The 21004-nt window shown below is 40.2% G+C and overlaps 1 protein-coding gene and 1 long non-coding RNA gene across 7 annotated transcripts in view; one reads left to right on the top strand and one right to left on the bottom strand.

The window, feature by feature from the left end:
* Positions 1–12670, bottom strand: part of LOC141520630 (uncharacterized) — a 76730-nt gene extending 64060 nt beyond the window's left edge. For 2 of the 4 annotated variants that reach the window (XR_012477687.1, XR_012477688.1), the window contains exons 1-3: positions 12553–12670; positions 10505–10672; positions 9181–9302 (exon numbers count right to left, since the gene is read on the bottom strand). This is a non-coding gene — a long non-coding RNA (uncharacterized LOC141520630). The remainder of the gene's footprint in view (positions 1–9180; positions 9303–10504; positions 10673–12552) is intronic. The other 2 variants (XR_012477690.1, XR_012477689.1) reach the window with 1 other exon arrangement.
* SLC16A9 (solute carrier family 16 member 9) overlaps positions 1–21004 on the top strand; it is a 65110-nt gene that overhangs the window by 27895 nt on the left and 16211 nt on the right. For 2 of the 3 annotated variants that reach the window (XM_074232291.1, XM_074232292.1), the window contains exons 3-6: positions 2133–2276; positions 8573–8668; positions 13808–14722; positions 17081–19085. In XM_074232291.1, coding sequence (XP_074088392.1) covers positions 2133–2276; positions 8573–8668; positions 13808–14722; positions 17081–17259 — 1334 coding nt within the window. In that variant the 3' untranslated portion in view covers positions 17260–19085. Of the gene's footprint in view, positions 1–2132; positions 2277–8572; positions 8669–13807; positions 14723–17080; positions 19086–21004 lie in introns of those variants that run through there. The other variant, XR_012477686.1, reaches the window with a different exon arrangement.

Genomic DNA, 21004 nt, shown 5'->3' with positions numbered 1-21004 from the left:
TCCATCCTCAGGGAAGGTGTTTGATAACATGGCTGAAAACATCATGCTAAAACATATGGGAGCAAGAGCACAGCCTTGTTTTACTCCATTGGTAAATGGGAAATCTTGAGAGCACTGTCTTATTCAGAACCAGGTCAAGCACACCATCATGGAACTGGAAGACAATACTGATGAACTTCTCCAGGCAGCCACATTTTGATGTAATTTTCCATAAACTCCATGACTGATGGTATCATCAAAGACTTTGGTCAGATCTATAAACATTGTATGTCAGGAACTAAGGATACAAAGGCAGGCTAAAAAACGCCCCAAAACAAACCAAACCTTGCCCTCAGGGAGCTTACAGTTTAATGGTGGGAGACAACATGTGGATAACCATGTACTAATTAGTTCTAGATGGAATGAATTATCCCCAGTTCAAAAGAGTGAAGACAATGGCATCAGAGGGATATGAGGAGAGGCCCCTCGGAGAAGGTAGGGTTTTGGCTGGGAAATGAAGGAAGGCAGAGAAACCTGAAGGTGGAGATGAGGAAGGAGAGAGCTTCAGATACAAGGGAAGGTCAATGAAAATGAGCAGAGATGACTTTGGCTAGGTCCTAACCCTCCTTGGAATTAACTTATGATGAAAGCATGCAAGCAAACTTTTAAAAGCTCAATAAATGTGAGGTAATTTCTCTGATTTTTATTATTGGCATTCTTTCTGCCTGACTTGGTGGGGAGGGTGTCCCTTTCATCCATAGGTTGGCTATAGATGCCCAATTCCTAACTTTTAGGAGCAGGTGTGAAAATCTGGGTGACATCCTAGGATGACAGAATCCTAAAATCATAACTGGAAAAAATTGAGACATTAAGTTCAATCCTGTCATTTAAGAGATAAGGAAACTGAGGCAGAGAGAGGGGTTAAGTGAACTAAGGATCAGTTAACAAGCAAATGTATGGGATAGCATTTGAACTCAGGTTTATGTTGATGCCAAGTCCTAAGCTTTATCTAATGTACCACCTACCTACCTCTAAGGTAGAAATGCTGGAGAAATTCTCTCAGTTTTAAGTCACAGAATCCAACATTGGTCGGGTACCCCAAGAGGAGAAGCAATTAACTTTTGGAGTCTGAATTCGAATCCCAGCTCTGTAACTAACCACCCCCTGGTGACCTTCACTCCCTTTGCCTCTGTGGTCCAGTTTTCTCAGCCTCAAATTGTGAGAGCTGGCCAAGATGATTCCGTAGGTCACTTAACTTGCCTGCCTGGGCAGCTTGGTGGCCAGCGGACAGAATGGTGGCCTTGGAGTCAGGAGGACGAGAGGTTGAATCTGGCCTCAGACACTTGACACTGATTAGCTGTGTGACCTTGGGCAGGTCACTTATCCCTGATTGCCTCATGGCCAGGGCATCTCCAGTCATTCTCATATCTGGCCACTTGGACCCAGATGGTTCTGGAGGAGAAAGGGAGGCTGGTGACTTAGCACAGGCCCCCTCACTCAAATCCAATTTATAAGCTTATCATGACACCACCTCCCTGACATCGTGATCTTGTTCAAGAATGAAGGACAAATATTATTATGAGCGCGGCTGCCTAGAAATCGCCACAAAAGCATCTCTGTCTGATTGAAGCTCCAGGAATAAGTCTAATAAAGACCCAGCACCTCCCATTCTGGAACTTGAAGGAAGTTTTTCTTGATACCAATCCTCAGTTTACCTCTTTGTGACTTAGACCCATAGCTCTTGTTTGGTCCTCCAGAGCCTAGCACAATGAGACCAAATCTCTCTTTCCCTTGATTTCCTTATTATAGGGAACATTTTGGCAATGTAGGTTGGCACCTTCTCTGCAGCTGATCAATTAGAGCTAATAATCAGCCTAGAGCCCTGAGAGATGAAGTGACGTGACTTATCCCTCCAAAATAACCCAGAATTTAGTGAGCACCAACTGTTTATCTCCCATAGGGAGCAGAAGTGGCTCAGTGTGGGAATCAAGAGGTACCCAAAATGGAGATGGTCTTGCAGGGAAAAAACTGCACCTCACAGATTAGCTTAAGATCCCATAGGATTTATTTCCTAAATTATATATTTTTTTCAGGTTGGGGAGGGGAAGTCAAATTCTTGTGGAGCTGACTGTTGTGTTTTGCTTTACTTTTAGGTCCCCTTTGTAGTCTCTGCGTTTCATCCTTTGGTGCGAGGCCGGTCTCAATCTTCAGTGGTTTCATGGTGGCAGGGGGCCTCATGATCAGCAGCTTGGCCCCAAACATCTACTTCCTGTTTTTTTCCTATGGAACTGTTGTTGGTAAGAGAACTTGTCCCCACCCAGAGGCTTCAAACACATACAGAACAAAGCCAATTTCTCTCTCTCTCTCTCTCTCTCTCTCTCTGAATTAGAAAATAGATATGGATATTATCATTTTTATATCATTTTCATTTCTTTTTTTTCTTTTTTCTTTTTTTTTTGGCTTTTGAAAGGCAGTGTAGTTAAGTGACTTGCCCGAGATCACACAACTAGGTACTAAGTATCTGAGGTCAAATTTGAACTCAGATGCTCCTGACTCCAGGGCCAGTGCTTTATCCACTATGCCACTTAACTGCCCCATCTTTATTTCTAATATATCCTTCTTCTCTTCCTTCCACAGAGAGCCATGCATTATAAAATAATAACATAATAATAATAATAATTTATAAGAGCTAATGTCTAGGTAGTTAAGTAGTTCAGTGGATGAAGTGTTCAACTTTAAAAAGGCCTGTATTCAAATGCTGCTTCAGACATTCACTAGTTATGTGACCCTGGCCAGGTCACCTCTCTGCTGTCTGCCTCAGTTTTCTCAATATGTAAAAATGAGAATAGCAATAATGGTACCTTTATCTTCCACAGTTGGAATGAGAGTTAAATGAAAAAGTTCTGAAAAGAACTTTGTACGATGTCTGGCCGATAGTAGGTGATTTGTAAATGTTAGTTTTTCCTATTATTAAATATGTATTTAATATAAATATGGCATAACTAAATAAACAAATATATTATTATTCAAAATCTTTACAATCTATTGAGTCTACGCTGTTAGCATCAAATGAGATATTTGCGAAGCTCAGAGATACTAACTGCCGTGTTTATCACTGTTGTTACTGTGGTTGTGGCTGTGGTTGTTTGCTATTGCCAGTCTGGTAGACCACTGGCCTAGCCCACTGAGAATTCTGGCTCCCCTCCTCACCCTGTCCAGACACAAGGGGAAGAGTAAGACCTCCTGATGTCCTGGCCTCTACCTGGTCTCCAAGAGGCACTGGGGCAGGGGGTTGTATTCTAGTTGGGGGTGTTTAACCGGGGCAAATGCAGCAAGGAAAGGAATGGCATCGCCATCACGTAGGAAATGGCAAGTGGGCCACTCTAGTGTTTGTTGGAAGAGGGGAGAGGGCGTTGAGCAATGCAATCTCTGACAGCTGGCCGAGCCGTGGTGAAAATGTATTTTCTTCATATCCATTTCTTGCTTTATGGACAGATGCCACTCTCCCTTCTGCAATCTTTCTTCAGTATCTTTTCCCCCTTTTCTCTGATTTTTGCAAGGCAGTGGGATTAAATGACTTGCCCAAGGTCACACAGTTAAGTAACGATTAAGTATGTCAGTTCAGCTTTGAACTCAGATCCTCCTGACTCCCCAAACTGGTGCTCTAAAATCCACTGCACCACCTCGTTGCCCCCTCTGTGGTATCTGCACAGTCATTTGAGATTGGAGAGGACACATGCTTTCCCACCTCAATCCTCCTCCCTTAACTACACAGAGAAAAATCGACTTCACTTTTATTCTTCTTAACAGAAGTGAAAGTTTTTATTGGCCTCTTCATGGGAATGTCATAAAAGATGGTCTTTTGTTCACTTTTGACCTGTAGTTACCCGAAAGTATTTTTCTGTGACTTCCTGGTAAGTCAGCATTTGTGGGAACACTCTCCTAAAAGAGAACAAGAGCTAGTCATCTAGATAGTGGGTCTATATCTGGCATTCTTTACCTTTGATTGGGGCCATGGACCCCCTGGGCAGCTTGGGAGGGCTATGGCCCCTTTCTCAACATCATGTTTTTACATGTATAAAATGTCCTTTAGACAAAGAAGACTAATTATATGGAAATATAGACTGCAGTTTGCTGGTAAATATTCACAGCCAGCTCTGGGCAGCTGTATCTACATGGCAAAGTTTAATCTGTATTATTTGCTGGCAATGTACCAAACCCTGATTTACGGGGTCTGATTTTCTAGGTGAACATCTTCACATTGGCAGTTTAATTATTGGGACTTTTGGACTTGTGCTAGTTGGCTCCAACATGTCCCTGGGAAAAAAAACCTACATATGTCCATGACTTATATATGTATGTACATGTAAAAAACAGGTGTGTATGTATATTATTTCCTCCCCCTTTCAAGTTCAGATTAAGAATCTCTAGTCTACACCATGGAAAACCTCTGCATATTTGGAATCATACCTGGTGACATATTATCAGCAAATGTTCTTCTTTCCTTTAGCGTCTCATCATAAAATGGGAGGAGGGATGGAGTGCATGTTCCTTAGGGCCCATTTTAACTCTAAATCTCTGATTATAAATCTAAATATGTGAGTAACTCACTATTACTCCAGAATTTCCTGTCCATGAATACTTTTATGATTTCTCCTCCCAAAATATAGACCTTCTCTATGGAAGAAACTCAAAATGACAATCCCTTTAAATTTAATACTAGATGATATCTTCAAAGGTTCAAGGTGGTGTCATTTGTAGACTACTTTTTCTCTTTCCTAATATCAAGGGAACCCCTAGTTCTCATTTTTTTGTGGAGGAGGGAACCATTAAAATGATTAAATGATGGGGTAGCTAGGTGGTACAGTGGATGCCTGGAATCAGGAAGCCCTAAGTTCAGATCTGACTTCAGACTCTTTCCAGCTGTTTGATCTTGGGCAAATCACTTAGTCTCTGCCTGCCTCCGTTTCCTCATTTGTAAAATGAGCTTAACCTCAGAGTTAGTGGGAGGATCTAATGAGAAAATATTTGCAAATTTGCGAAGTGTACATAGTAGATGCTATAAAATGGTAGCTATTATTACTTTTTTAAATGTACAACCATTAGCTGCCCTAAGTGCTTAGGACTCAAAGACAAAAACCAAAGTGAGTCTTGCTCTCAAGAAATTGCTAAAGTGGATATAACAGACAAACAGAAGAATGAATCCATGATAACCAGACGAGGAAGGGGGAAGGAGAACTAAAAACATTAGAAAAGATTTCTCATAGGCAGTGGTCCAGGGGTTGAAACTGAAAAGTTAGCTAAGGCTTCTAGGAAAAGGTGAGTGGAGTCCAAAGCATGGTGAGGAGGGAAGCGGAAGGAGGTTGGCAATCATGGAGGACCATGTTTGGCGAATCCAATACAAAGAGTCTCTAATGTGGACTTGCTTGGCAGATGTGGACTGGTAGATGGACCACCCCACTCAGATCTCATGTTCTTTGTTCGTGCCTCAGAAGGAGCAGGTGAAGGAACTGGGAATGTTTGTAACCTGGAGAATAATTGACAGGAAGGGTGTGATAGTGGTCTTCAGGGATTTAAAGGGTGATTTTCTGAAAGAGAAAGCAACCTTACCCTGTTTGGTCTTAGGGAGTGGAACTAGGAACAAAGAAGGAAGGTCACAGAAACTCAATCTTGATTTCTAGATGACAGTTCTTAGCAACTAACTGGTTAACCCAAACTGCAATGGGTCACCTCGAGACTTGGTAGATTACTGTTCATCCGAGGTTCTTGAGGCAGAGGTTGGATGATCTCTTTTTAGTAAGAATCATGTATGAGTTCTATGGGATCCCTTCTAACTCTCAAGATCCATGAGTACAAGAGAGATGGATATGAAGACTAGAAATCCTGAAGTCAGAATGGGAAAATTTTAAGGACTACCCTGAGGACCCAGAGAAAATAGAGAGTCACTGCTATTCCTTGAGTGGGGGCAAGGGGTAATATGTTCAGACCTGTGCTTTAAGACCATGAATTTTGCACTTCTATGGAGGTTGAATTCAACAGAGAAGAGGATGGCTGCAGGGCTAGGAGGCTGTGGTGATAGATAAATAATTTTCTTTTCTTTCTTCCTTATTTTCTTTTCTTCCTCCTTTCCTTCCTTCCTTCCTTCCTTCCTTCCTTCCTTCCTTCCTTCCTTCCTTCCTTCCTTCCTTCCTTCCTCCCTCTTATTTTCTTTCTCTTCATTTGTTTCAGCTCACATTTTGGGCAAGAAAAACAGAAGGCAAGTTTCAAAATTAGGGATCAAGTCTGAAAGCTTTTCAGACTAAAATGAAGCTATAGGAAAGCTCAGGTTGACTTGACCAGGGTAGATCTTGGGTTTAACCAGACAATTGAGGTTGATGGATAAAACAAGCTTCAAAGGAGTTGTGATTTCACTGATGCAGATCTTGGGGGCCCTCACACTATTATTGAAGGTTTTATGAGTTGTTGTGGCCCCAAATAATCACCACCTGGTAGCGCATCCATGGTATATGAGTGTCTCTGATCTTTAGGCTAAGATTCATAGTCTGCTGCTGGACTTGTCCTTGAAGTTTTTCCAGATTAGTAGGACCTGTCAGAATCACCACCTGAGTTGTGTAGCTTTTGATCCAAGTTACCCTCACGTTAAAATGAGGTATCAGAGTTGGATTTTATTGGAAAGCTTAACTGCTCTCCACTAAAACCCTGGCAGAGATGAGGAATAAAAAAATAGGAAACAAGCCAGTAGCAGTTAAAGGGAAAAAATGGTCACCTCCTAGGTTACATGTAAGTGTAGCCATCCCTACAATAGGCTGTTGTTCAATATTGAATAGAACAAAAGAATTTCAGATTTGGAAGGGTCCCGGGAGGTATTTAATCCAACATATATTTGAAGAGGCTTCCCCTCATCTCCAATACAATATTGTGGAAAAGCTATCACTCATTATTAGATGAAGCTGTCCAATGACCTTCCAAAGTCCACTTTGGGCTAGATCTCCTTGCTATGAACCCTTTCCTTCCATTAAACCTAAATATACCTATTTGAAATTCCTTCCCTTTTACTCTTGTTCTGCTTACTGGAAAACAGAACTAGTCAAATTCTTCTTCCCTTGAGTGAAAGATGATGAGCTACATGAAGAACATTCCCATGTCTTCTCTGAGTCTGCTCTTCTCCAGACTAAATGTCCCAGGTTCCTTCACCTGATTCTCACATGGTGTGAGACCCTTCATCAGTTTTATTACACTCCTTGGATTACTTTTCAGATGGTCCTTCCCCAAAACAAGATATCTAGATCACACATCAGATTTCAGTGTGAACACAGGCAAACAGGAAAAAATTCAGCTCTGATGGCCTGGAAAAGGTCAAGAAAAATAGGATGATGTCAGTTGGTAGTCTGAGGAAGAAACTTTTAGGGTTTTCTCTTTTTTTTAATCAGAAAAAGCAAGGTTTTATTGCTCAAACAGTCAATATATATTAAGCAATTACTTTGTTCAAGGCAGAGTGTTCAATAGTGAGCTGAAAAAGACAGAAAAGACCCTCAAGGATTTTGCATTCTAATGGCGGAGACAATATTAAAATAACTAAAAGTATACAATTATATATGTTTATATATATTATGTATATGGTCATGGGAAGGTAATCTTAGAGGAAAAGGCATTGGCAGCTAGTGGAAGCAGCAGGAAAGGTCTCAATTTGAAGGAAGACAGGAAGACAGGATGCCAAAATTTTTGATAGAGGTGAGAAGGAAGAACATTCAATGTATTGGGGCAACCTGTGCAAAAACAAGGAGATGATAGATGGAGTCTCTTGGGAGGAACAGCCAGCTAGCCTACCAAGGTGCTGGATCATAAAGTTCATGCAGGGACATAAAGTAGAAAGAAACCCAAGAAGAAGGAAGGGGAGTAGGGATGATAGGAAGACAGATTTCCTGAATGACTTAGGGAAGGGAAAACATAGATGTAACTATTAACATTGAGCCTTGTGTTAACCAGGAGAATGTTGTACACAGCATGTTGTAACAGCAATATTGTCTGTTGAAGAATTTTTAAATGACTTAGCTATTCTCGGCAATACAATGATCCAAGACAATCCCAAAGGACTCATGATGAAGCAAGCTATGCACCTCCAGAGAAAGAAGTGATATTATTTGAAAGAAGATTGAAATGTGCCGTCTTTGTTTTCTTTCCTTCCTTCCCTTTCATTCTTTTTCGAAAATTCACATCTTCTTGTACAAATTACTAATATGGAAATGTTTATATAATTGTATGTGTATAATCTACATCAGAATGCTTACCATCTCAGAGAGGGGGCAGTGGAGAGACAGAAGGAGGGTGAAATAGAATTTGGAACTCATAACTTAAAAGAATGCTGAAAACATTATTTTAACATGTAATTGGGAAAAGTATTATTAAAAAAAGATTAAACCCTCTGCTAATGGTCTCCAGGGTAGATGTGAAGAAATTCATGTGCTAGAAAACTATGTTAAAAATTTGACAGAGGTGCTAATCGATTGAGATCATTGGATGAATTCATGTTTTGACTTTGCACAAAAGTCCTTTGGTTTATCTGATATATGTTATTTCTTTGTTTTTCTTTTAGGCCTTGGATGTGGTTTAATATACACTGCAGCAGTGACTATCACATGCCAGTATTTTGATAAGCGTCGAGGTCTTGCACTTGGTCTGATTTCAACAGGTACGCTCTCTAATTCTATGGGGGGGTTTGCAACCTTCAAAACACATCCAGGAAATAGGATCCACAGTGAAATTTATTCAAGTCATTTTTCCCCAGGGAAATCTTTCTGCAGGGTAGAAATATTGGTACTTGATGTTCTGTGTTCTTTACCCAAGAGAAGTTTCACTCATCCTGGTATATGTTTAGTCAGCTAACACTTAAAATGAACCATCTTCTCATCAAATGCTGGTGTATGTTTTGTTTCTCCCCAATTAGATCTTGGAGAGCAGAGAATGTCTCATTTTTTTTTTGTTTGTTTCTTCTATGTAGACTTGGGACTTCTGAGGCCTTTATCATTGTTTATTCATTCATTCATTTATTCATATTCCCTCCATCAGTACAGATTGTAGCCTAGCCACACCAACCTTCTTCCTTTTATAAGTTTTCTATAAAGATCCTAATGCCTTGAGGGTCTTCTTTCCCTTCTAAGGGTCCACCTGTCCCCACTCACCCTTGCCATAGGACTGACCTACCTTTTTCCCTGCCATATTCATCTTGGATGAAGCTTTTCATGGTACTCCTTCCATTTATGCCCCTGCTGTCAGCATCCCATAGCCTGATTACATTTAAAGACTCCTCACTGTCCTTTGGTGACCTATGAAATTGCAATGTAGTTGAGCTTCTAACCAAAATCGAAATGGAAGATGGGTCAATGTAGAGGCAATAATCTTAATATGGTGAGATTGTGTCTCAGATCTTAGGCTAGGATGCACTGCAAAGGTGCTCGGAGCCACCTTTACATTTCTATCTTTTTCCCCTCTCCCAGTTTTATGTAAGTAATTTAGACAAGGATGTCTATTTTTTTAAAATTCTTTTTTCTTGAGATTGTGAACATGTTTTTCTTGAGGGTGATAAAATAAAATTCTACTGAGTTATTTTATTTCTAAGAAGCTAATGTCATAATTTCAAAAAGTTGTACCAAGACATAGACCATTTATTAATGGGTCTTATTTGCTTCAGAATTAGAAAAAAGCATCAAATATTCTCCACCAAATAAAAATGACAGCTCGATTGTTTATAGTGATTATGGTCTACAAAGCACTTTCTTTATAACTCTATGAAAGAGATAATGCGAATATTTTCATCCTCATTTGGCAGATATGGAAATTGAAATTTAAGAAGGTTAATTGGCTTTCTCATGGCAACTCATGTAGGAAACATGGAATTTGAACTTATATTTTGAGTCTAAGGCCAGTCAGTGCTCTATCTGCTGTAATTATTATTAACAATAAAAACAGTACTTTGAGCTTTATAAAATAATTCCAAGAGGGAGGTAGTGTAAATATCATTACCTCCATTTTAAAAATGGATAAATTCATCAGAAGCAGAGAGAAGCCACTTACCCATTATTAGAAAACAAATGGCCAAACTAGAGGTTGAGATTTTTCTGGTTCTTTGACAGTGATTTTATTATTAATAACAACAGAATCACATTTTGCTGCTACCTGCTTAGAAGGTCTTGAAAATATTGTAGCAGGGACAGCTAAGTGGCACAGTGAATAGAGTACCAACCTTGGAATCAGGAAGACCTGAGTTCAAATATAGCTTTAGAAACGTACTAGCTATGTGACCCTGGGCAAGTCACTTAACCCTCATAGTAGGAAAGAAAGGAAGGAAAGAAAGAAGAAGAGTTCATGGAAATTTGATGCGGAAAAGAGACAGCATGGAAAGGGGTTGGGGAGATGGTTCAATTCCAGCCTGTGGACACTTAACAGTTGTGTGACCCTGAGCAAGTCAGATCACCTCTTAGTGCCCCAGCCTCTTCATTAGTAAAATGGGAATAATAATTGTACTTACCTCATCTGTCTGTTCCTTCTTCTCCAAGGGTTCTCCCGCCCATGACTCCTTCACTTCCCATAGGGAGGCCACCCATATGCTGGAGATTTATGTAGATGGAGATTTTTCTAGAATGATAGTTCTTCACTTTTTTTTCATATACTGGCCATCTGGTAATGCTTATGGAGCCTTTTCAGAATAATATTTTAATACAAAGAATAAACGGGATAGGATTACAAAGTCAACCAATGAAATTGAAATAGAATTATCAAAATATTGTTTTATAAAACAAGGTCATGGACTGAGGGTTAAGAACCTTTGTTCTAGAGCTCTGGGTACTGTGGAGATGCCCACATACTGTATAGGTTATAAATCTGGCACCATTTCCTTTTCACACCTATATGTTTTAAATGATATCTTTAGAGAGTATACGTGTTCATAAATGTAGCTTTTATTTCTTTCCTCTCTGCATCTTGTGACTTTATACAGCATACTTTAATTTGGCAGATATAAACATCTGGTAAATGCTGGGAATGATGACTGTTTTTCTCCACGAGGCATAAACAAAAATCTTTAAGACCGTCAGAGGAGCGTAGTGGCTTAAGGTCTCAGAACTTTAGAATAGAATAGTGATTTACCCTAAATAGAAAAACTGCTAATGGACTTTTAAAAGTACAAAAGGTCAGGTGGGTTTTTGGAACATTTCCAAGTATTGTTGAGAAACCTTCAGAGAATGTATCTCTTTATGGAGATAAGTTCATGTTTCAATTTTGCCCAAAGCACATTGGGAAAGTTCAGTTTGGGGTTCGATTTTATACAAAGGGCATTAATAAATTGAGAGTGATCCAAAGAAGGCAACCAGAAAAGTAGGGGGAGGTCTTGAGTTCATGCCATTGGAGGATCAGTTGAAAACACTGGGGTATTTAGACTAAAGAAGTGAAGACTTAGGGAGGCATGATGGTGATTACAAGTATTGGAAAGACTGTCACATATAGTAGAGGAATTGGATTCATTTTATTTGGCCCCAAAGGACAGAACTAAGGACAATAAATAGAAAGTTAGGATTGATGTAAGGAATAAAATATTATACTGAACTTCCTTAAAAGGTATGGAGAGTATTCCCTAATCATTAGAGAATATCATATAATGGCTGGATTCCCCCCCACCCCCAACTCTGTACTTTATCAGGTGTGATTCTTGGGCAAATAAGCCTTAAACTAGTTACATGGCCAACTTGGGTACTGTGATTCTCTGAACTTACTATTAAGAACCTTCTAAAAATATTCACATTTCTGCCAATCTCAGGAAACAAGTCATTCATTCATTCAGTTGATCAATAATCAATAAAAATTCAGTAAGTACCTACAATATGCCAACTCTTCAATATGCTAAGTGATGGGGACCCAAGAAGAGACAAAAAAGAATCCTTGCCCTTAAGGAGCTCATAATTATTTTCTATATTTCTTGAGTACCTACCATGTGCCAGACACTGTCTTAGGTGCCATAGAGAGAGAAAGATAAATGCAAAAAACAAATGGTCCCTGTCCTCAAAAAGCTTAGATCCTACTGATTTCTCATTTCTTTTTAACTCTTGGTGAAGGGTTTGAGAGTATTTAACTAAAAAAATTTTGGAAGAGGGACCTGCAATCCCAAAGGGACATGTCTTTAGCCAGCACATTGCATGCCCACCAGACACTTGGCCTGTTCCTGGGCATCTGGGACTGACAAATAGGTGTGATGGGGAATCCTTGGTGAAAAATGTCTTCCAGACGGCAGCAAATTCTTCTATCACTTTTTTGTCTGCCTCCTTCCTCTTGCTGTGAATCAAATTAGTGGATGATCATTTTTGTTGAAAAAAGTATGTTTTTATAAGAATAACATTTTCTCCCTGTTGTTTCATAGGGGTATATTTCATGCAATTCAAATTCAAGGTTAAATTCAGATTTAAAAACACTAGTTTTCGCATTCAAGCAAGACATAAAATGGATCAGGCTTCTTAACTTCTTTGGACATGGGCACTGTAAACCCTGGCTTGGAGTCCCAATGATGCCATCAAATGGTTTTGTTACCTTGGACCTTCCTTTGCAGGGTCTCGATTTCCTTCCCTACAAAATGGTGTCTCCAAGTTCCTTTAAACTGATATTCTATGATTCTCTGGGCCACACTATGTATGTGTGGATTGGTAGTACTTACTCATTCAAAGTGTCACAGAATTGGTGACTCTTCTGATATGACTCAACAGTAGTGGGGAGGTCCCTTGGGGGGGAGGCACAAAGTTCCTTTCCCTGTCCTTGTTTATTCCCAGTGGCGTTATCACTCCAGCTTGCCCACTTCAAGGTCTCGGTCCCAGACCCTAAAGGAATCAGACTTCCAAGGGAACCCCTTTGGGTCCAGTTGAACACATAGGGCTCTTTGGAAACTCCTGGAAAGACTACATTGGAAGCATTAAATGAGGCACAGTGGGTACAGAGGCTGCCAGTGTGACCAGAAGGACACTGGAAAGGGAGAGGACCACAGAGTCATTTAGGGAACTGAATCAGATAAGAGCACATGGGGAGAATGAAACTGAAGTAGGTGGAGGAGGACAGGAGGGAAGGGTTGGGGAGCCATTTTATAAACTTTTGGGGGATGCACCAGTTCTATCCATCTCATTTTAGTACATTCATCAATTTCTTCTCAGAGCAATCAAAAGTCACCTTAGGGATGCCAAATTTACATTTTGCTTCTTTTACTGCAGAATGTCAAATACTTATCTGCAATGTGAGGGCAATTAATGGGGCCTAGCTGGCTTCCCCTCATTTAGCACATAATCTCGGGATGTGGTCTCAATTAATTTATGAGATGGTTTGGCAAGTGACTTCTTTGACATTCTTACTTCCCTTTATTTCTAACTCATACTGACTTCTTACTAAACTAAATGGAGAAGGGGAACAGTCAGGGGGACCAGAATAAGATACAATTTTATCATTATAACTATATAGGATTCTTTTGGAGAGGGAAGAAATTGGTAAGAGAAATCAACTTGAATCATATTTATCTACTTATTAAATAGAGATATTATTTAATAGAATGTAGGCTCTTTGAGGGCAGGAACTATTTATTTTTTGTCTTTTAATTCTTAGTCTGATATATATGTATAGTAGATGTTTAATAAATAACAATTAAATGAATGAATGAAAATATACTTTTCTGCATTAAAAAAAAAAATCAAAACACTTAGAATTTTCAAAAAATTAGCAGCCAAACTTGTTATGCAAACCGTGAGATTTTCTCTTAATGTGAATCATTTTGATAAAGACTGATTGGTCCTCTTTTCCTTTTCAGGCTCTAGTGTTGGACTTTTTATATATGCTGCGCTTCAAAGAGAACTTCTTGAACTGTATGGTTTAGATGGATGTCTGCTCATTGTGGGTGCCTTGGCACTAAATATATTACCCTGTGGCAGTTTGATGAGACCCCTGGTATTCTCTAACTGCCCTCCACCAGAAAAAGTCCCAGTTGAAAGTGTTTCTGCCCAATACTCCATTTACAATGAGAAAGAAAAGGCCCTGGAGGAGAATGTTAGCATTCTTGAAAAGGGCTACAGTGAAGAAAAATTTGGGAGACCTTTGACCACTAGCGATTCCAAACAGGAAAGTCCATTCCACGAGAAGGAGTCTGCCACAGTGCAGACAAAGGAAACCGATGTTTACAAAAAGAAAGTCGTGGAGCAGAAGTATTTTTGCAAACAGCTGGCCAAGCGAAAATGGCAGCTGTGCCAGAACTATTGGACAGAGACAGTCACCTTGTTCAAGAATAGAGTCTTTTCTGCACTCTTCATCGCCATCTTGCTTTTTGACATCGGGGGCTTCCCACCTTTGCTGCTAATGGAAGATGTGGCCAGAAGTGCAAACGTGAAGGAGGAAGACTTTGTCGTGCCCCTTGTTTCAATCATAGGCATTATGACAGCTGTCGGGAAGATTATCTTAGGAGTGCTGGCTGATTTCAAGTTTATCAACACTTTATATCTCTACGCGGCTACCTTGATATTGACCAGCGTGACTTTAGGTGCTATTCCTTTTGCCAAAAGCTATCTCTCATTGGCAATACTTTCTGGATTATTAGGGTTTTTCACTGGCAACTGGTCCATCTTCCCATATGTGACTACCAAGACTGTGGGAATTGAGAAATTGACCCATGCCTTTGGGATTTTAATGTTCTTTGCAGGACTTGGAAATAGCCTGGGACCACCCATTGTTGGTAAGATTTGGGGGGTTTTGATCATTATGAAAATCTATTTTCTATGGTTACTTATCAAACAGTCAACCAATAAGACAACAGTCAGATACAAAAACTGCCCTCATGGAGCATAAACTAGTAAATATGAACTCAATAGAAAGAGATTAGAGATGGGGTGGTACTGTGAAGATGCTAACATGAAAAAAAGTGATAATCCTTACCTTCAGGCAATTTATATCCTCCTGAAGGAAACTGGCCCATCTTGGTAATAAATGTCTACATTTGTAGACATTGAATCAAGTTGAAATGGAAGTGATAGGTCACTTTTATTTAGTGCTTAAAGCAGATTTGTAACTAGGGTGAAATGATAAGGCTTTTTACCTAGGGGAGCAAATTCTGATCAGGTTGAGAACACAAAGAAAAGGAATTAATTCAAAGAGTAGGCCACTTGATGACCCATCTCCTCGGAACCATGATGTCCTGGGGGGATTCCTCTTTTCACCTGGCTACTTGTTTCTACTTTACCCATCAGCTCTGGTTCTCTGTGTATGTATCTAAGCTCAAAGGGTTGATTTGGGGGTTCATTTTGTGCTTCTTGTTTCAGGGGGACTTTCTGCCCACCCCAGACTCAGAACTTGCTCATGACAACTTTGGCTTTCAGATGTACAAGATGTACTTCCTCAAACCACCCAGGAGTAGCAGTAGCAAAACAATACCATTATTCCCATTTTTATGGCTGAGTAAAGAGACTCCAAGGGGTTAAGTAATTTTCTAGGGACCAGATGAGGTTAGAACTCTTATTTGAATTCAAGTCCTGAAGCTTTATCTTTCCACCTGGCTACTTTCTGACTGGTTTAGAATACAGAATTAAGAAATCAGGACATTCATTATATCTAAGGTTTTACATTGCCTTTGGGGTAAAGAAGTCATCTATGGAGCCAACATGCCATTATCTCCCACTGGCACTTGAGAAAAAGCTTATCTTTTCAAGGTTATAAAAGCTGCTTCCATGGGCACAGAGAAGAGGAACTGAAGTGTGGTGTCTAGGACATACAGGAGAGAGGAGTCAGTTGGGTTGGATTGTAGCTAGCCATAAGGGGGGTGAATTATCATGAGTTTAGGAAGATAGAACCGTGTTGTCAAGGTCTTTAAGCTAAAAAGGGCAGTTGAAACAACAGGGCGCACTAGAGTTTATCGAGTTTGCCTCCCTTCAAGGGACTTCCATTCTATCAAATTGGGCAACATGGTTATATCCCATTGAATAAATAAAAAATAAGTACAAAGTAGTTTGGGAGGGAGGACACTTCCAGGGCAAAAGAGGAGGGAACTTGAGGTATCAGGAAGGACTTCATGCAGAAAGTGAAGGTTGATCTTTATAGGGTTAACATTAAATATGGAGCCACAAACAACGGATCAGATGATTTAAAGTTTGCCAGGTCCTTTACTTTCAGTATCTCCTTTGTTCTTCACAACAAGCCTAGCTGTTAGTACCATCACAAATACTACCACCATCACCACTTTCACCACCATCGACATCATCATCATCATCATCAACATTCACACTTTACAGAAAGGCAGTAATTTACCCAGGGTCCTGCAAGTATGACTTGAACCCAGGTCTTCCTACCTCTCGGAGCAGCACTCATTCTGTTCTACTATGTTTCTTTGAGGTTAATGAGAAGCTGATTTAGAATTCTAATCTAGATCTTCTGACTTCAGTCACTGCTCCTGTACCACAATGCCTAGTTGAATACTGTCTCAATTTTGCCTCTCAATTCATTTAAACAAACATTTCTTAATTACTTAACATGTGTCAGCTTGGCACAGTGAATATAAGGCCAGAATGACCATAGACAAGTCATTAAATTTCATGTCTCCCAACCTCAGTTTCCCCCATATGTAAAGTGTCAGTATTAATCTCTACAGTGAGAATCACACTGTGGTTTAGTAAAGGGAGTCTGTGAATTTAAACTCAGATCTTCCTGGCTCCAAACCTGGTGTTCTATTTATATTCCCCTCTTTAAGGCATCTGTCTACCTTGAGGCATGTAATCCATAGAAAGGTAAGTATATATTGAGGATATTTAGGTAGAAGAGCCATGATTTCACTGCATAGAACGTTCTTGGTGTGGAGTTCATTAAGTCAACTCAGCTCATGACTAGTCAATGACTGAGTAAATAAACACACAACTAATAAATGTCTTAGGTGGGATTGGATCTCAAATCTTGCCCAGCTAGCCACTCAATACTCTAACCAGTACACCATCTACAAAATACAGCACCACTTCTAATGGGAGAGGGTGCTGATGGTATTACACAAGATATTAGCTTTGGGGAATCTGAGGAAAATGATCCATCCATCCATGGTTCTTTTTGGCAGGTTCTTTTTACGACTGGACACAGAGCTACGACATCGCGTTCTACTTTAGCGGAGCTTGTGTTCTGATCGGCGGCTTGGTTCTACTGCTTGCTGCCTTACCTTGGGAGAAAATGTGTCACAGAGACAGGACCAAGTCAGACCCAAAGCGTTATGTGTACCAAGTTGCATCTCAAGCATAAGGGACCACTGGGATGTCTCTTCTTGCCATTTTTATGTGCTCTCTCTGTCAAAGTCCTCAAGAGATTTTGCAAATGGGTTAAGCAGTCAAGATCCTTTTCCTCTTAAACCAATTCCCTGGTGGCTGGTTCTTAGCAGTCATTACCACCACTCTTTGCCAGTCCCATTCGGCAGTACTTCTTTGTTACCCATGAAGTGGGGTCTCTTTTGCTACACTGTCATACCCAAGGACTTGAAATGGTAGCAAAAAAAATGGATGGCATGAGGAGATGCCTCTCTGCATCAAGGAATGATATTTCCCTGCCCACTTTGCCAGTCCCATAATGAGATACCCTGAAGGGAAGTCTTCTGCATTTCAAACTGTGAAGCAACCAGTCTAATGAGAAGCACACAGATTCCACTGGGGCCTTGGTAACATTATCTGATTACCCACTTGAAGTTTTGTTTTAAAAACTGATCAAGAGAAATGCCCCAAATTCACCAGGGAATGAATTTTTTTTTTCTGGAAAGAGGCATTCAAAATGGCAGCTGAGCCAGATGACAGTCCTTGTTGGAATACCATGATATTGTCTTACTTTTTGTTTTCTAAAAATCTCGAGTTCATTCAGTGTCATACTGAATACAAACGCAGCACAGTTCCCTTGCCTCAAGGAGTTTGCAGAGGGGCAGGTGAGCTTCTACCATGCTGCTGTCCCTGGGACCTGGTCTACACTGTTTGTTAAACAATATACAACCCACTCTCGTTAAGTGGCACCCACTAAACAGATGTTCTGCCAAGGAAGGGGCCAGATGGGAGGGTGGATTTTCTATCACTATGTTTCCAAATTGGAAACCCTAATTTTGATCATTCCATTAGTGCAAATGGGAACCTTCCATTAGCTTTGAACACAACCCAGTTGCATAGTTGCACATCTGCCAGATGAAGCAATTGCTGCTATAGATGTGACCATTCTTCCATGCTACCTGTTTACAATGTTTTCTACAAATTTGAGGGGAGTCATGTGTGTTGAGGGTTAGGGCATTGATTGGGTGAGGAGGGGGAATGAGAAATTGGTGCTTTAATCCAATGAGGCTTGGGAAACCCATCTTAGAAAGAAGCAAGTCCACATTGCGCTAAGGTATGTCTCGTGGGGAAAGAGTAATTCTCTTAATGTTCAAAAAAGAGAAGTAAAACACTGAGACATTGAGAAGGTTTCAAAGAGCCACAGATGGCTTTTCAAGCAGGGTTTACCCTTTCCCTAGTGCCAAAATTCATTTCTAATTTTCTTTTGACAGTATAGGATATGAAATTTTATTTTGTATTTCTCTGTTGTCTTCCTTCTGAGGCATCTGAAGCACTTTACAATCAGTCACGCATTGCCTCACAATGTCCCGGGGAAAGAAGCTGACACTTTTGTAGATGGGGAAACTGAGAATTGGGGAGAGCCAAGCATTTGCTTGAGGTCACTCTACAGGGTAGTGATGACTCTGGATAGAACTTTAGGACTTCCCTCCCATAGCCTCCAGGAAGTTTTGTACCTCGAGCCATGGTACCACAAAGTGTTGGCTGATAACAATTAATAAATTAAGAAAGAAACAAAAACTCACCAGTGGGTTTTGTGTTGAAAGCATCTTTTTTTTCCCCAGTGTGAGCTCAGGATGCTTATCTCTATAATCACCATAAATGACCAGTTTTTAAAAAATCTTATATGATATGGACATATTTGATGTGAGAGGATTGCCAGAGTGTTTTTTTTGCCATATGTGTCTCTTAATTTTGTTCTGTTCTTATTTTTCCCACTGTCTAGGAAATGAATTTTAAGTGACAATAAAATATCTATTATTTCAATTTAGGTGACTTTTCCTGAGTGGTCCCTTTTATTATCCCATTATTTCCAGCATACAAACCAGAGTGCTCAAAATAGGAAGTTGTAAATTCCATCTTTCCTGTAGCTGTAGCTGGAAGATCCAAGTTAAAATCGTGTCTCATATACTTATTAAATGTGTGACCCTGGGCAAATCATTAACCTCTGGTTGCCTCAGTTTCCTCAACTATAAAATGGGGATCCCAATATCTACCTCCCAAATTTGTGAGGGTCAAATGAGATAATAATTGAACTACTTACCCAAGTAGGTACTATATTAACGCTTGTTTCCTTCCTCCCTCTCATCTTAGTATCTCACTTACATGATATTTAACAATTCAGTTCCTTTCAATTCAGAAAATATTTTCCCTGACAGAAAAGAAATGGTCCCTGCCTTCTGGAACTGAGGCAACAAAGCATGTCTATGCATAGGTCTAAGACAAGGGAAGTTGATCACATGGGTGATCAAAGGAGGAGGGGAGGAGCCCTGAAAGAAATATTCTGAGGGTTGGTGATGAGGAGGTAGCCCATGCCGAATGCAATGCATGGAGATAGAATGTCCAGTCTGGCTGGAATGTACATAGCAGGAAGCCAGTCAATAGGAAAGAAGGCAAGGATGACAGAAGGAAGCCGGATTGCATAAGGCCTTAGAAGCCAGACTGAGGAGTGTACAGGCTATCTTAGGGCCAAGAACACATTGAAGGCTTCCCAGTAGAGGATGACTAGTTAAACTCATACATGAGAGATGTTCATTTGTCACTTATGAGGAAAATGGAGTGAAAAGGACAGGGACCAGGAGCTGGGAGACAAAGTAGGAAGTTTTGATAATAGAAGAAGAGGGGATAAGAGTCTGAAATAGGATAGGAGAGTAGAGGGAATGCATGCATGTGAAAGTAAAAATGACCCCACTTCCTAAGCATGACGGTGGAGCAAGAGACCTTGAGTGGGTGGTGACGCTTCCTTACAGGGAGGACTGAAGAAGTGAAAGGTGGATGACCACTAGTTGAATGTGCTGTAGTTGGAGAATGGTGGACTAGAGGTCTGGTGAGGTCCTTTCTCACCCCAGGGTTGGGATCCAGATTTGGCAGTAGTTACTCAGAAAGTCAGACCAATGACTTGGCAAGGAGTTAGCCTGCACCTATATGGAATTCTCTCAAGATACATTAGGGGAGCAAAGATCTTGTTCTTCCTGTCTCTTATCTTAATTTATATTATCATATAATTATACCAATATATTATCTCCTCTCCTGTCCCACCAAAATAGAAGCATTTAGAACTGTCCAAAAGTGGACTGGTTCTCTCTCTAGGCTCACCCTTTTCTATTTTTTCCCCAACTTCCTCTCCACCTATACTAGCAACCATGACTAGAGGATCTTCTACCCTAAAGCCCTAGTTTCTTGATTAGAATTTCTTTCTTGGGATGCCATTTCAAGAAAACCCCAGTCCCACTTTCACTTCCAGCCATCTCCTTGTTCAACTGCCTGATTGACCACACCAGAATCCACATTGCCTCCCCTCCCCTTCCTCATGCTTCTGGAAACATTATAAAACATGAAAAATTTGAGCGTAGCACTATTACTGAAAGGAGTAGACTGACTTACCTGTCTATGTCCCCTCCCCTCATCTGTAACTTTTAAAACCAAACTGCCACTTGAAGTGCAATTTGCAAAACTATGAATGCTAGCAGTGAACTCCACTTCTGCATGCATTGTTTCTTCTAATAGAATGCAAACTCATTGAGGAATAGCTATACCTTTGTTTTCGTCCTGATATCCTCAGTGGTTGTATTGTACTGTACTGACCATATTAAGTCCTTAATTACTTCTCATCCATCCATCCATTCATCCATCCATCCATCCATCCATTCATCCATCTTTCTATCCATCTGTTTATCCATTTATTA

Source organism: Macrotis lagotis, chromosome 4 (assembly GCF_037893015.1).
Source record: "Macrotis lagotis isolate mMagLag1 chromosome 4, bilby.v1.9.chrom.fasta, whole genome shotgun sequence".
Taxonomy (NCBI): domain Eukaryota; kingdom Metazoa; phylum Chordata; class Mammalia; order Peramelemorphia; family Peramelidae; genus Macrotis; species Macrotis lagotis.
This window is presented reverse-complemented; position numbering and strand designations above follow the sequence as displayed.